Source organism: Oncorhynchus gorbuscha, linkage group LG09 (genome assembly GCF_021184085.1).
Source record: "Oncorhynchus gorbuscha isolate QuinsamMale2020 ecotype Even-year linkage group LG09, OgorEven_v1.0, whole genome shotgun sequence".
In the NCBI taxonomy this organism is placed as follows: domain Eukaryota; kingdom Metazoa; phylum Chordata; class Actinopteri; order Salmoniformes; family Salmonidae; genus Oncorhynchus; species Oncorhynchus gorbuscha.
In genome coordinates, this window is record NC_060181.1 from 88401679 (window position 1) to 88418965 (window position 17287).

Consider the following 17287-nt stretch of genomic DNA (forward strand, 5'->3'; position numbering starts at 1 on the left):
AGCCTGTCAGTGCTCAGACCATACGCCGTACACTGCATCAAATTGGTCTGCATGGCTGAAGACAAGCAGGCTGAGGACATGGATTACTGGAACCATGTCCTGTGGTCTGATGAGACCAAGATAAACTTATTTGGTTCAGATGGTGTCAAGCGTGTGTGGCAGCAACCAGGTGAGGAGTACAAAGACAAGTGTGTCTTGCCTACAATCAAGCATGGTGGTGGGAGTGTCATGGTCTGGGGCTGCATGAGTGCTGCCAGCACTGGGAAGCTACAGTTCATTGAGGGAACCATGAATGCCAACATGTACTGTGACATACTGAAGCAGAGCATGATCCCCTCCCTTCGGAGACTGGGCCGCAGGGCAGTATTCCAACATGATAACGACCCCAAACACACCTCCAAGACGACCACTGCCTTGCTAAAGAAGCTGAGGGTAAAGGTGATGGACTGGCCAAGCATGTCTCCAGACCTAAACCCTATTGAGCATCTGTGGGGCATCCTCAAACGGAAGGTGGAGGAGTGCAAGGTCTCTAACATCCACCAGCTCTGTGATGTCGCCATGGAGGAGTGGAAGAGGACTCCAGTGGCAACCTGTGAAGCTCTGGTGAACTCCATGCCCAAGAGGGTTAAGGCAGTGCTGGAAAATGATGGTGGCCACACAAAATATTGACACGTTGGGGCCAATTTGGACATTTTCACATAGGGGTGTACTCACTTTTGTTGCCAGCGGTTTAGACATTAATAGCTGTGTGTTGAGTTATTTTGAGGGGACAGCAAATTTACAGTGTTATACAAGCTGTACACTCACTACTTTACATTGTAGCAAAGTGTCATTTCTTCAGTGTTGTCACATGAAAAGATATACTCAAATATTTACAAAAATGTGAGGGGTGTGCTCACTGGTATATATATATCTATAAAAATCAGAGGAATCTGGTGGGAGGAGCTGGAGGACGACGGGCTCATTGTACTGTCTGGAATGTAATTAATGGAATGGAGTCAAACGTCAAGGTCTACCGACTGAGTCACAAAGGACAATACATCCTTCCCTCCTCCTATCCTTGAAGTAAGTATTGATCTGGCATGACATAAATGATGAAAGCAATGCGGTGGAAAGCTTGCTTACGACAATCCAGTCATGACAGATCCATGAGGGAGGGAGGGAGGCAGGATGGATGCATTTCAATACTATTCCAATTGTCTCATTGTATTCTGTTACAGAGGCATTTAAAACTAATGGCCACTAGATGGAGCCATTCATCCTCTAATGTATCCCACAACAAGGCCTCAGCTTCATCAGGACTGACTGATAGAGAAGTTATCCTTTAAAAGAGGAATTAAGAGTTTTACAAGCTAGAAATAAAACAGAGTTAAGCCTTGACACTGACACCATCTGACGTGTTGACACTCCCATTGACTAAGGATGTTCCCTTGTCTGAAGACTAGTCCTGTATCTCTGATGGTGTGATATAACACTGTGTTGTAGTGTTGGAGGTGTTACCTGAGACTAGTCCTGTATCTCTGATGGTGTGATATAACACTGTGTTGTAGTGTTGGAGGTGTTACCTGAGACTAGTCCTGTATCTCTGATGGTGTGATATAACACTGTGTTGTAGTGTTGGAGGTGTTACCTGAGACTAGTCCTGTATCTCTGATGGTGTGATATAACACTGTGTTGTAGTGTTGGAGGTGTTACCTGAGACTAGTCCTGTATCTCTGATGGTGTGATATAACACTGTGTTGTAGTGTTGGAGGTGTTGGAGGTGTTACCTGAGACTAGTCCTGTATCTCTGATGGTGTGATATAACACTGTGTTGTAGTGTTGGAGGTGTTACCTGAGACTAGTCCTGTATCTCTGATGGTGTGATATAACACTGTGTTGTAGTGTTGGAGGTGTTACCTGAGACTAGTCCTGTATCTCTGATGGTGTGATATAACACTGTGTTGTAGTGTTGGAGGTGTTACCTGAGACTAGTCCTGTATCTCTGATGGTGTGATATAACACTGTGTTGTAGTGTTGGAGGTGTTACCTGAGACTAGTCCTGTATCTCTGATGGTGTGATATAACACTGTTTGTAGTGTTGGAGGTGTTACCTGAGACTAGTCCTGTATCTCTGATGGTGTGATATAACACTGTTGTAGTGTTGGAGGTGTTACCTGAGACTAGTCCTGTATCTCTGATGGTGTGATATAACACTGTGTTGTAGTGTTGGAGGTGTTACCTGAGACTAGTCCTGTATCTCTGATGGTGTGATATAACACTGTTGTAGTGTTGGAGGTGTCCTTATCTCTGATGGTGTGATACTGTGTTGTAGTCCTGTATCTCTGATGGTGTGATATAACACTGTGTTGTAGTGTTGGAGGTGTTACCTGAGACTAGTCCTGTATCTCTGATGGTGTGATATAACACTGTTGTAGTGTTGGAGGTGTTACCTGAGACTAGTCCTGTATCTCTGATGGTGTGACATTATACTGTGTTGTAGTGTTGGAAGTGTTACCTGAGACTAGTCCTGTATCTCTGATGGTGTGATATAACACTGTGTTGTAGTGTTGGAGGTGTTACCTGAGACTAGTCCTGTATCTCTGATGGTGTGATATAACACTGTGTTGTAGTGTTGGAGGTGTTACCTGAGACTAGTCCTGTATCTCTGATGGTGTGACATTATACTGTGTTGTAGTGTTGGAGGTGTTACCTGAGACTAGTCCTGTATCTCTGATGGTGTGATATAACACTGTGTTGTAGTGTTGGAGGTGTTACCTGAGACTAGTCCTGTATCTCTGATGGTGTGATATAACACTGTGTTGTAGTGTTGGAGGTGTTACCTGAGACTAGTCCTGTATCTCTGATGGTGTGATATAACACTGTGTTGTAGTGTTGGAGGTGTTACCTGAGACTAGTCCTGTATCTCTGATGGTGTGATATAACACTGTTGTAGTGTTGGAGGTGTTACCTGAGACTAGTCCTGTATCTCTGATGGTGTGATATAACACTGTGTTGTAGTGTTGGAGGTATTACCTGAGACTAGTCCTGTATCTCTGATGGTGTGATATAACACTGTGTTGTAGTGTTGGAGGTGTTACCTGAGACTAGTCCTGTATCTCTGATGGTGTGATATAACACTGTGTTGTAGTGTTGGAGGTGTTACCTGAGACTAGTCCTGTATCTCTGATGGTGTGATATAACACTGTGTTGTAGTGTTGGAGGTGTTACCTGAGACTAGTCCTGTATCTCTGATGGTGTGACATTATACTGTGTTGTAGTGTTGGAGGTGTTACCTGAGACTAGTCCTGTATCTCTGATGGTGTGATATAACACTGTGTTGTAGTGTTGGAGGTGTTACCTGAGACTAGTCCTGTATCTCTGATGGTGTGATATAACACTGTGTTGTAGTGTTGGAGGTGTTACCTGAGACTAGTCCTGTATCTCTGATGGTGTGATATAACACTGTGTTGTAGTGTTGGAGGTGTTACCTGAGACTAGTCCTGTATCTCTGATGGTGTGATATAACACTGTGTTGTAGTGTTGGAGGTGTTACCTGAGACTAGTCCTGTATCTCTGATGGTGTGATATAACACTGTGTTGTAGTGTTGGAGGTGTTACCTGAGACTAGTCCTGTATCTCTGATGGTGTGATATAACACTGTGTTGTAGTGTTGGAGGTGTTACCTGAGACTAGTCCTGTATCTCTGATGGTGTGATATAACACTGTTGTAGTGTTGGAGGTGTTACCTGAGACTAGTCCTGTATCTCTGATGGTGTGATATAACACTGTGTTGTAGTGTTGGAGGTGTTACCTGAGACTAGTCCTGTATCTCTGATGGTGTGATATAACACTGTGTTGTAGTGTTGGAGGTGTTACCTGAGACTAGTCCTGTATCTCTGATGGTGTGATATAACACTGTGTTGTAATGTTGGAGGTGTTACCTGAGACTAGTCCTGTATCTCTGATGGTGTGATATAACACTGTGTTGTAGTGTTGGAGGTGTTACCTGAGACTAGTCCTGTATCTCTGATGGTGTGACATTATACTGTGTTGTAGTGTTGGAGGTATTACCTGAGACTAGTCCTGTATCTCTGATGGTGTGATATAACACTGTGTTGTAGTGTTGGAGGTGTTACCTGAGACTAGTCCTGTATCTCTGATGGTGTGATATAACACTGTGTTGTAGTGTTGGAGGTGTTACCTGAGACTAGTCCTGTATCTCTGATGGTGTGATATAACACTGTGTTGTAGTGTTGGAGGTGTTACCTGAGACTAGTCCTGTATCTCTGATGGTGTGACATTATACTGTGTTGTAGTGTTGGAGGTATTACCTGAGACTAGTCCTGTATCTCTGATGGTGTGATATAACACTGTGTTGTAGTGTTGGGGGTGTTACCTGAGACTAGTCCTGTATCTCTGATGGTGTGATATAACACTGTGTTGTAGTGTTGGAGGTGTTACCTGAGACTAGTCCTGTATCTCTGATGGTGTGATATAACACTGTGTTGTAGTGTTGGAGGTGTTACCTGAGACTAGTCCTGTATCTCTGATGGTGTGATATAACACTGTGTTGTAGTGTTGGAGGTGTTACCTGAGACTAGTCCTGTATCTCTGATGGTGTGATATAACACTGTGTTGTAGTGTTGGAGGTGTTACCTGAGACTAGTCCTGTATCTCTGATGGTGTGATATAACACTGTGTTGTAGTGTTGGAGGTGTTACCTGAGACTAGTCCTGTATCTCTGATGGTGTGACATTATACTGTGTTGTAGTGTTGGAGGTGTTACCTGAGACTAGTCCTGTATCTCTGATGGTGTGATATAACACTGTGTTGTAGTGTTGGAGGTGTTACCTGAGACTAGTCCTGTATCTCTGATGGTGTGATATAACACTGTGTTGTAGTGTTGGAGGTGTTACCTGAGACTAGTCCTGTATCTCTGATGGTGTGACATTATACTGTGTTGTAGTGTTGGAGGTGTTACCTGAGACTAGTCCTGTATCTCTGATGGTGTGACAGTGTTGGTAGCGTTGGCAATGTAAAAATGGTTACGGGTCGTTTACAGTTGACAGTCTAAGTTTTGACGAGCCTCCCACACAAAACGTCTATAGTGATTAGGGGCCTGAACTGGTAGAGCTGAGTAAGTGTACGTTGGAATTTCCAGGCGCAAGTGAAAAAATGGGAGCTCTGCACTACAGCTGTGATCTACATAGGGCTCCATTATTCTAAACTCTCATTGTTCAGCCTGTTTGTGTGATAGGGTGTTAGAGGTGGGGGCACCAGAGTGGAAGGAGGGCAGGGACCTCTGTGACATATAATGCCCTGACACAGTAGGGGTAATGAGATATGGTCCTCTGTCCTCTGCCACGGAGCTCACAGCCAACAAAATGAGCCGTGGGCTTCGCAAAGTAATTCCATTATTCTTTGTCCTCTTTGGCAGTTTAAGATGACAACAATGCCTTGCCACAAGCTTGGAACAGTGTGTGACTTTATGACTAAGGCCTTGAGCCTACTTAATGAAGTGAGTTTTACCCATAAAATGCAATGAACACCTGGAGAAGTGTTGTATAAATCCATTATCATCATCATTATCATCATCATTATCATTATCCATTGTCTGAATTTACAGAAATTTGTGGAGAGCAGACAGATTGATTAGGTAAAAGGTAAATGAATTGTCATTACTGAAATGGTGTTCCTATTAGTTTAACATTTTCCTTTTAAGACTTTGAGAGAGAAATATGTTCCTTGAGAATTTCTGCGAAGAAGCCATTATGACAACAGTCTTCATATTATTTCCATTCAGTACATGCAGGTATTGAGAGAGTAAAATAAATGTCACATTGTGACAAAATTACAATATCTGAGGTGTTTTATGTGTCCTTGACTGTTGACTCCAACATAGACTTCCCTTTCTTAGCTTGTAATTTTCCTCTTCTCACCTGAGGTTTGGTAGCAATAGAAATACATTGTGACATTGTCTCATGACATAATTGTGACTACTTCATTTCAGTGGAACAGGATGGCAAGATGGCGCTGATAGAGATACCAGCTTCAGTTCTAGCCCTTAGGAAACTGTGCAGTATTGAGTTTTTTTCTGCATTATTTATTATGTTGTTAGCCCAGAAAACGTTAAGTGTTATTACATACAACCGGGAATAATTATTGGATATCAGAGAGACGTCAACTTACCAGCACAACCAGGACTACGACCAGGAATACAACTTTCCCAAAGCAGATCCTTTATCTGCACCTCCCAGGGCATTTAAACAGATTCCAGTCTGACCCAAAACAACGCCACAGGAAGAGAGGGTGCCGGAGCTGTCTTCTATTGGGGCTTCGGAGGCGAGCACACAACCCACCACTCCTGAGTATATTACTCGCTAATGTCCAGTCCCTAGATAACAACGTCGATGAAATCTAGCCAAGAGTTGCTTTCCAAAGCAATATCCGGGATTGTAACATACTCTGTTTTACGGAAACATGGCTAGCTGGAGACATGCTGTCTGAGTCCGTACAGCCAACGGGATTTTCAGTGCATCGCGCCGACAAGAATAAACATCTCTCCGGTAAGAAGAAGGACGGGGGTGTATGTTTTATGATTTGGTTCATAGTGTAATTGTAACAACATACAGGAACTTGTCCTTTTGTTTGCCTGACTAGAATTCCTCACAATCAAATGCCGACCGTATTATCTCCCAAGAGAACTCTCCTCGGTTATCATCACAGCCGTGTGTTTCCCCCCGCAAGCGGATACCAAGACGGCCGTCAAGGAACTTCACTGGACTTTATGCAAACTGCTAACCATATATCTTGAGGCTGCATTTATTGTATCTGTGGATTTTTAACAAAGCTAATTCGAGAACAAGGCTACCTAAATTCTATCAGCATATCGATTTCTGTACACGAATGAGTAATATGCTCAACCAACTACTCTGCTACTCAAACTTCAGCGATGCATACAAGGCCCTCCCCCGCCCTCCTTTTGGCAAATCTGACCACGACTCCATCTTGTTGCTCCCCTCCTATAGGCATTAACTAAAACAGGAAGCACCCGTGCTTAGGTCTATCCAATGCTGGACTGACCAATCGGATTCCACGCTTCAAGATTGCTTCAATCACTTGGACTGGGATATGTTCAGGGTAGCCTCAGAGAACAACATTGACATTTACGCTGACTCGGTAAGCGACTTTACAAGGAAGAGTATAGGAGATGTTGTACCCACTGTAACTATTAAAACCTTCCCTAAGCAGAAACCGTGCATTCGCACAAAGCTGAAAGCACATACCACCGCATTTAATCATGGCAAGGTGACTGGAAATATGAGCAAATACAAACAGTGTAGTTATTCCCTCTGTAAGCCAATCAAACAACCAACGTGTCAGCATAGGGGCGGCAGCGTAGCCTAGTGGTTAGAGCGTTGGACTAGTAACCGGAAGGTTGTGAGTTCAAACCCCCGAGCTGACAAGGTACAAATCTGTCGTTCTGCCCCTGAACAGGCAGTTAACCCACTAAGCCATTGAATTGCAACTCCACTTTATCTCTATTTAATTTTTAATTTTACCTTTTTAACCAGGCAAGTCAGTTAAGAACATACGTGTCAGCATAGGGGCGGCAGCGTAGCCTAGTGGTTAGAGCGTTGGACTAGTAACCGGAAGGTTGTGAGTTCAAACCCCCGAGCTGACAAGGTACAAATCTGTCGTTCTGCCCCTGAACAGGCAGTTAACCCACTAAGCCATTGAATTGCAACTCCACTTTATCTCTATTTAATTTTTAATTTTACCTTTTTAACCAGGCAAGTCAGTTAAGAACATATTCTTATTTTCAATGACGTCATTGAAAATAAGAATATGTTCATAACTGACTTGCCTGGTTAAAAAGGTAAAATTAAAAATTAAATAGAGATAAAGTGGAGTTGCAATTCAATGGCTTGAACACAAGACGTATGTGGCAGGGTCTACAGACAATCACGGATTACAAAAGGAAAACCAGCCCCGTCGAGTACATTGACGTCTTGCTTCCAGACAAATTAAGCAACTGATCTGCGTGCTTTGAGGACAATACATTGGCATCAACGTAGCCAGCAACCAAAGACTGTGGACTCTCCTTCTCCGTGGCCGGCGTGTCCTCAGACGTGTTAAACCTTGCAAGGCTGCCAGCCCAGACGGCATCCCTAGCCGTGTCCTCAGAGAATGCACAGACCAGCTGGCTGGTGTGTTTACGGACATCATCAATCAATCCCTATCTCAGTCTGCTGTTCCCACATCCTTCAAGATGGCCACAATTGTTCCTGTTCCCAAGAAAGCTAAGGTACCTGAACTAAATGACTATCGCCCCGTAGCATTCACTTCTCCCATCATGAAGTGCTTTGAGAGACTAGACAAGGACCATATCACCTCCACCCTACCTGTCACCCTAGACCCACTTAAATTTGCTTACCGCCCCAATAGGTCAACAAACAATGCAATCGCCATCACACTGCCCTTTCCAATCTTGACAACAGGAATACCTATGTAAGAACGCTGTTCATTGACTCCAGCTCAGCATTCAACACCATAGTACCCTCCAAACTCATCATTAAGCTTGAGACCCCAGGTCTCGACCCCACCCTGTGCAACTGGGTCCTGGACTTCCTGACGGGCTTCCCCCTGGTGGTGAAGGTAGGCAACAACATCTCCACTCAACTGATCCTCAACACAGGGGCCCCATAAGGGTGCGTTCTCAGCCCCCTCCTGTACTCTTTTGTTCACCCACGACCAATTGGCCATGCACACCTCCAACTCAATCATCAAGTTTGCAGATGACACAACAGTGGTAGGCTTGATTACCAACAACGACGAGACGGCCTAGGAGGTGAGGGCCCTGGGAGTGTGGTGTCAGGAAAATAACCTCTCAGTCAACGTCAGTAAAACAAAGGAGATGATCGTGGACTTCAGGATACAGCAAAGGGAGCAGCCCCCATCCACATCAACGGGACAATAGTGGAGAAGATGGAAAGTTCCTCGGCGTACACATCACGGACAAACTGAAATGGTCCACGCACACGGACAGTGTGGTGAAGAAGGCGCAACAGCTCCTCTTCAACCTCAGGAGGCTGAAAAAATGTGTCTTGTCACCGAAAACTCTCACTAACTTTTACAGATGCACAATTGAGAGCATCCTGTCGAGATGTATCACCGCCTGGTACGGCAACTGCACGGCCCACAACCGCAAGACTCTCTAGAGGGTGGTGCGGTCTGCACAATGCATCACCGGGGGCAAACTATCTGGCCTCCAGGACACCTACAACACAGGAAGGCAAAAAAGATCATCAAGGACAATAACCACCCGAGCCACTGCCTGTTCACCCCGCTTCCATCAAGAAGGCGAGGTCAGTACAGGTGCATCAAAGCTGGGACAGAGAGATTGAAAAAGAGCTTTTATCTCAAGGCCATCAGATTGTTAAACTGCCATCACTAGCACAGAGAGGCGGCTGCCTACCTACAGACTTGATATCATTGGCCACTTTAATAAATGGAACACCATTAACACTACTTTAACAATGCCACTTTAAGAACGTTTACATAGCTCACATTACTCCTCTCATATGTATATAATGTACTGTGTCCTTCACTACCTATTCTTTACTATCTATTGCATCTTAGTCGCTCTGTCACTGCTCATCCATATATGTTATACTTATATGTTCTCATCCCATTCCTTTACTAGATTGTGTGTATTAGGTTTTGTTGTGGAATTGTTAAGATATTACCTGTTAGATACTGTTGCACTGTCGGATCTAGAAGCAATAACATCTGCTAACCATGTGTATGTGACCAATAAAATGTGATTTGATTTGGATGTTAACCATGACCTCACAGGACTACCATCATTTTCTTATTTAATTCAATATGCCTGGTTTCATCGACATGTTGAATAAAACAATAATATAAAAGTGTTACTGGCAGGATGGAAATTCACCCACAATTCCCTTATACGTCAACTATATAATGCATACAATGACACAACATTGTACCACCATGACATTGAGACATACATCCGTAATAAATTACACTTTTAAGAAAGCAGTGTTTCTAGCTCCAGACAAAGTAGAGTTTTGCACGTGGTTTCTCCACTGTGATATCCACAGCATAATTCATATTGATCCGACATCTATGAATATTGCTTATCTATCTCACTTCAATAACACCCACGGTTTAGGTAACACTCAAAATGCAAAATCAAATCTAATGTTATTGTTAATGCGAGTGTAGCGAAATGCTTGTGTTTCTAGTTCACATATTATTATTATCAGCCCAATCGTTTCACACGTACCACATATTATTATTATCAGCCCAATCGTTTCACACGTACCACATATTATTATTATCAGCCCAATCGATTCACACCTACCACATATTATTATTATCAGCCCAATCGATTCACACCTACCACATATTATTATTATCAGCCCAATCGATTCACACGTACCACATATTATTATTATCAGCCCAATCGTTTCACACGTACCACATATTATTATTATCAGCCCAATCGATTCACACGTACCACATATTATTATTATCAGCCCAATCGTTTCACACGTACCACATATTATTATTATCAGCCCAATCGTTTCACACGTACCACATATTATTATTATCAGCCCAATCGATTCACACCTACCACATATTATTATTATCAGCCCAATCGTTTCACACCTACCACATATTATTATTATCAGCCCAATCGTTTCACACGTACCACATATTATTATTATCAGCCCAATCGTTTCACACGTAGCACATATTATTATTATTATCAGCCCAATCGATTCACACCTACCACATAATATTATTATTATCAGCCCAATCGTTTCACACGTAGCACATATTATTATTATCAGCCCAATCGATTCACACCTACCACATAATATTATTATTATCAGCCCAATCGATTCTCACGTACCACATATTATTATTATCAGCCCAATCGACAGCCCAATCGATTCACACCTACCACATAATATTATTATTATCAGCCCTATCGATTCACACCTACCACATATTATTATTATCAGCCCAATCGTTTCACACCTACCACATATTATTATTATCAGCCCAATCGTTTCACACGTAGCACATATTATTATTATTATCAGCCCAATCGATTCACACCTACCACATAATATTATTATTATCAGCCCTATCGATTCACACGTACCACATATTATTATTATCAGCCCAATCGATTCACACCTACCACATAATATTATTATTATCAGCCCTATCGATTCACACCTACCACATACTATTATTATCAGCCCAATCGTTTCACACCTACCACATATTATTATTATCAGCCCAATCGTTTCACACGTACCACATATTATTATTATCAGCCCAATCGTTTCACACGTACCACATATTATTATTATCAGCCCAATCGATTCACACCTACCACATATTATTATTATCAGCCCAATTTTCACACGTACCACATATTATTATTATCAGCCCAATCGATTCACACCTACCACATATTATTATTATCAGCCCAATCGATTCACACCTACCACATATTATTATTATCAGCCCAATCGTTTCACACGTACCACATATTATTATTATCAGCCCAATCGTTTCACACGTACCATATTATTATTATCAGCCCAATCGATTCACACCTACCACATATTATTATTATCAGCCCAATCGATTCACACCTACCACATATTATTATTATCAGCCCAATCGATTCACACGTACCACATATTATTATTATCAGCCCAATCGTTTCACACGTACCACATATTATTATTATCAGCCCAATCGATTCACACCTACCACATATTATTATTATCAGCCCAATCGTTTCACACGTACCACATATTATTATTATCAGCCCAATCGATTCACACCTACCACATATTATTATTATCAGCCCAATCGATTCACACCTACCACATATTATTATTATCAGCCCAATCGTTTCACACGTACCACATATTATTATTATCAGCGCAATCGTTTCACACGTACCACATATTATTATTATCAGTCCAATCGATTCACACCTACCACATATTATTATTATCAGCCCAATCGTTTCACACCTACCACATATTATTATTATCAGCCCAATCGTTTCACACGTAGCACATATTATTATTATCAGCCCAATCGTTTCACACGTAGCACATATTATTATTATTATCAGCCCAATCGATTCACACCTACCACATAATATTATTATTATCAGCCCAATCGTTTCACACGTACCACATATTATTATTATCAGCCCAATCGATTCACACCTACCACATATTATTATTATCAGCCCAATCGTTTCACACGTACCACATATTATTATTATCAGCCCAATCGTTTCACACGTACCACATATTATTATTATCAGCCCAATCGATTCACACCTACCACATATTATTATTATCAGCCCAATCGATTCACACCTACCACATATTATTATTATCAGCCCAATCGTTTCACACGTACCACATATTATTATTATCAGCCCAATCGTTTCACACGTACCACATATTATTATTATCAGCCCAATCGATTCACACCTACCACATATTATTATTATCAGCCCAATCGTTTCACACCTACCACATATTATTATTATCAGCCCAATCGTTTCAAACGTACCACATATTATTATTATCAGCCCAATCGTTTCACACGTAGCACATATTATTATTATTATCAGCCCAATCGATTCACACCTACCACATAATATTATTATTATCAGCCCTATCGATTCACACGTACCACATATTATTATTATCAGCCCAATCGTTTCACACGTAGCACATATTATTATTATCAGCCCAATCGTTTCACACGTACCACATATTATTATTATCAGCCCAATCGTTTCACACGTAGCACATATTATTATTATTATCAGCCCAATCGATTCACACCTACCACATAATATTATTATTATCAGCCCTATCGATTCACACGTACCACATATTATTATTATCAGCCCAATACTGTATTATTATTATTATCAGCCCAATCGATTCACACCTACCACATAATATTATTATTATCAGCCCTATCGATTCACACGTACCACATATTATTATTATCAGCCCAATCGTTTCACACGTAGCACATATTATTATTATTATCAGCCCAATCGATTCACACCTACCACATAATATTATTATTATTATCAGCCCAATCGTCTCTACAACGAGAATGAGCCTGGATGTCAGTCTTTTTCACATAGCCAATCAGCCAACAGCGCCATTGTCCCAGGCTTGACAATAGATTTGACTGATAGTTTGACAGAGAAACATGCAAACTTTCTCAGAGCGGCATTGGGAATGTGTTTGGGAGTGAGAGTTTGGTCTGACAGTCTAACGACAGCATTCCACACAAAACCGTCAAGCGCGAAAACTATACTGCTGACATGAACGTATGATAGAACACTGGATACTCCCTGCTATTCTACTGTAAAACCTAGCAAACCAACTACGTGGATGATGTCATCGTGTTTACTGGCTCAAAAACAGTGAGTAAATATGATAGAACACTAGAAACTCCCTGCTATTCTACTGTAAAACCTGGCAAACCAACTACGTGGATGATGTCATCGTGTTTACTGGCTCAAAAACAGTGAGTAAATGTACATGCACAATCCTAATTCCATATTAAACTGATTATGGCAGAAGGCCGAGTATGGCATTAGTCACGTAAACACTTTACTCTGCTTATCTTAAAATACGGCCTCAGGTCAAAATCCAAGTAAGCATAAACCAATTAAAACACCTGGTTTTCTGAGCAATTGTTTGAATTACTCCAGGGGTGTATTTGATCCGTGCAGGTGCCAGGACCTCTTATGTGTGAGTGAAGTGTGTTTGGATTTTTATTTTACTATGCATCTTAGAAATAGAATCAAATAGTTTTCGCAAAAACAACATGGTAGAAATGTTATTTTGATTGGTGATTTTCTGCATTTATCAGCGTGCCATCTGATCTCAGATGAGTACATGGAAACAGGCTTATTGGGGAAATCGCTCTTCTTGCAAAGCATGTAATCGTTTTAATCAAACTATTATATTAACCTAACTATCAACAATAATCACATTATTGTATGCATGCAACCGTACTCTGTGTCTAATCTATTTTGATATTTTGGCAACATGGCAGATAATTGTTTTGAAAAGGACAGAAACCAAAACATAGTAATCAGTGAATTGGTTGACCAGGGAACATCTTATCATTCCTAGTAAAGGAAATAAAATCTACAAAAGATACTGTACATTTCCTGAAGAACATGTGTGCTTGCTTCATCTGTCTAAATAAAATAACACGAGTCTTTCTGAATATACAGAAAGATACTTGGTACAAAAATTAATAATTTTTCACACATCAACAGAGGCCCATTTTTACATTTGACCTGCAGAGAAATCAGAGAAAGGTTTCAAAAACTCACCAGACACCAGGCACATTTTCTCACATGCCTCCAAGGTCTCAAAATTGTTGGCGTTGCCTCTGCAGCCGCCGAACTCGAAGGCCTCACAGCGGCCCGTGTCAATGTCGAAGTAGAAACGCTCCTTTAATGCCTTGCAGGGCCCTTCGTCCTTCTTCAGGGCGCACGACTGGTGGAAAATGAAGAGCTCAGGCTGGGTTCCATCTGCTATGGAGAGAAGAAAGCCAAAGTTAGCATACTGCCATGTAAAGATTCACAGAATCCATGGAAATGTTCTGGTGTAATTTAGGTCAACGCTTTAACCTGAGGCTTTGGACTAGGTAAGAACATCTCTCTTGTACGTACATTCCAGATTATTTTAATGGTTGTGTGTAGATATTGGTTGTGGGGGAGTCTGTATAAATGGTTTGACCTTACAGCCTTGCTGCTGGTCACTCATAACAGTCCTGAATAGAATTCAACATGTTCAGAATTCTGATCTGCTCTACTGAGCAACATATGTCCCCACTCAGACTCAACAACAAAAATAAAACTCTCAAAAATGTAGCTGTGGCTTTAGCAGTGCTTTATACTGTAAATGCATTCCACCAAACACACATTTTACATTGCATACCACATGTGTTCTACAAGACGTGGGAACAGATGACTTGGGATAGTATCAAAATACTGTAGCATCTTCACAGCAAGCAGCCAAGATGTTATCACCATCAGTTTGCTGCTCGGACTCTCTCTCTCACGCACTCGCTCTCTCTATCTCCCTCTCAATTCAATTACATTCAAGGGGCTTTATTGGCATGGGAAACATGTGTTTACGATGCCAAAGCAAGTGAAATAGATAATAAACAAAAGTGAAATAAACAATCAAAACTGAACAGTAAACACTACACTCACAGAAGTTCCAAAAGAATAAAGACATTTACAATGTCATATGTCTATATGCAGTGTTGTAACAATGTGCACATAGTCCCCCTCCTGTTGTGTTCTGGGCAGTCGGGGTCTGGATTCAGCCTGCTGTGAAAGTCCCGTCCCTTCAGATCACACTGTGAGGAGCATAATCTCTGTCTGAGGAGGGCTGGGGCTCTGCAGATGGTGGGGTGGGGGGTGGGTGGGTTGAGTGACAGCCTCCTTCCCATTGGGTGGATCACTTAACCTTCAACATCCTGATCTTCCGGATCTGCCAAGAGGGACTGGGTTTTCCTTTTCCACACTGTAGATTAGGTTAGTTGGTTCCTGTGGTTATGCTGTAGATAGTTACTTACAGTATGTACTATGTGACACATACAGTTAACTTGATGTGTACCTTTCATCATATACAACCGCATATAAGGTAATATAAACAACCGCAATGTGACAATCAAGCTCCATAGCCGTCTATTTGTATTTATAATCATGGTAAACAGTCATTCGCTGTGTGACACTTTGTTGGCGAGGGTTGTTTTGATGGCATACAACCTGACAACTATTAAATGCTGTGGCATTACCTGCTGAATGGCATCCTCAGTACATCCAGCCCAGCAACACCTCCGAACTCCACAGCCCCACCATGCTGCCCAGGCCCCAGCCAGCCCACAGCAAGACAGCCATCTCTACAAATAACCTCTTGCCTGCTAGCCTGCCTCTGGGCTTATAGTAGGTTGCTTTTGCAGGGGCGATTAAATGTTTTCTGAGCATGGCTACAGATATTGTATACAATCCTCTGTCCGGGCAGATAAGGAGAGGGAGGAGTGCCCATACAGGGGTAATTACAGACAGGCAATCCACATGCTGTCTCCGTCTCTGTACCGCTAGGCCCTCTTTGTAAACATGTATCTGTGCTTAGCCTCCCTAAAGAGGGCAATAATGTTCCTATTGTTTGCCTTTCCCTCAAAAACCCACACCACCCTGAGAGCAGCAGCAGTCACTTCGCTGTTCAGTCCTAAGATGTATGAAAAGACAAGGAAAAAGTGACTGCTCATCTGTTCCACTGAACTAGCTTTAAGTGGGCACTTGGTAAACACCTCATTGTATTGGAAGATGTGTAATAAGTCTGGAGGAAAAATAAAACAGGATGTTCCTATTGATTTGAATCCCCGTGAGGTCAACAGAAGTACTGAACCACAGTCAATGTGTTCTTCCATGACTTATTGTCCAGCCTTGCTAATGTGGGCCATCCAAAAACAACACTCCTAGAGAAAACACTATTGCCTCAAGCAGAGGATGTGAGCTCAAATTCAACACTGGAAACTAAAAACAAACTTGTAGTTGCTAATAAAAGTATGATCTTTGATCTTGAAAAAGTTAGCCTTGGTGCACAGTAACTGTAAACAAATTGATGTGTTATACCTATAATAGAACTATTAATAGTAAAAAAAATATTATAATCAATTGGAAGTGAAACTTGAAAGTGCATCATTTATTTTTTTCAGTACACTTCTTACTCCTTCCCTTCCAAACCTCCCTCTCTCTCCAAAAGTTATTATCCTTCCTCCCTCTCCAAAAGTTATTCTCCTCCCTCCCTCTCCAAAAGTTATTATCCTTCCTCCCTCTCCAAAAGTTATTCTCCTCCCTCCCTCTCCAAAAGTTATTCTCCTTCCTCCCTCTCCAAAAGTTATTATCCTTCCTCCCTCTCCAAAAGTTATTCTCCTCCCTCCCTCCTCCCTTCTCCAAAAAGTTATTCTCCTCCCTCCCTCTCCAAAAGTTATTATCCTTCCTCCCTCTCCAAAAGTTATTCTCCTCCCTCCCTCTCCAAAAGTTATTATCCTTCCTCCCTCTCCAAAAGTTATTCTCCTTCCTCCTTCCTCCCTCTCCAAAAGTTATTATCCTTCCTCCCTCCAAAAAGTTATCCTTCCTCCCTCTCCAAAAGTTATTCTCCTTCCTCCC

The 17287-nt window shown here is 41.8% G+C and overlaps 1 protein-coding gene across 2 annotated transcripts in view; it reads right to left on the reverse strand.

The window, feature by feature from the left end:
• tfpia (tissue factor pathway inhibitor a) overlaps nt 1-17287 on the reverse strand; it is a 56076-nt gene that overhangs the window by 11068 nt on the left and 27721 nt on the right. The window contains exon 2 of one of the 2 annotated variants that reach the window (XM_046363838.1): nt 14432-14632. In XM_046363838.1, the coding sequence (XP_046219794.1) occupies nt 14432-14632 (201 nt within the window). Of the gene's footprint in view, nt 1-14431; nt 14636-17287 lie in introns of both variants that reach the window. The other variant, XM_046363837.1, reaches the window with a different exon arrangement.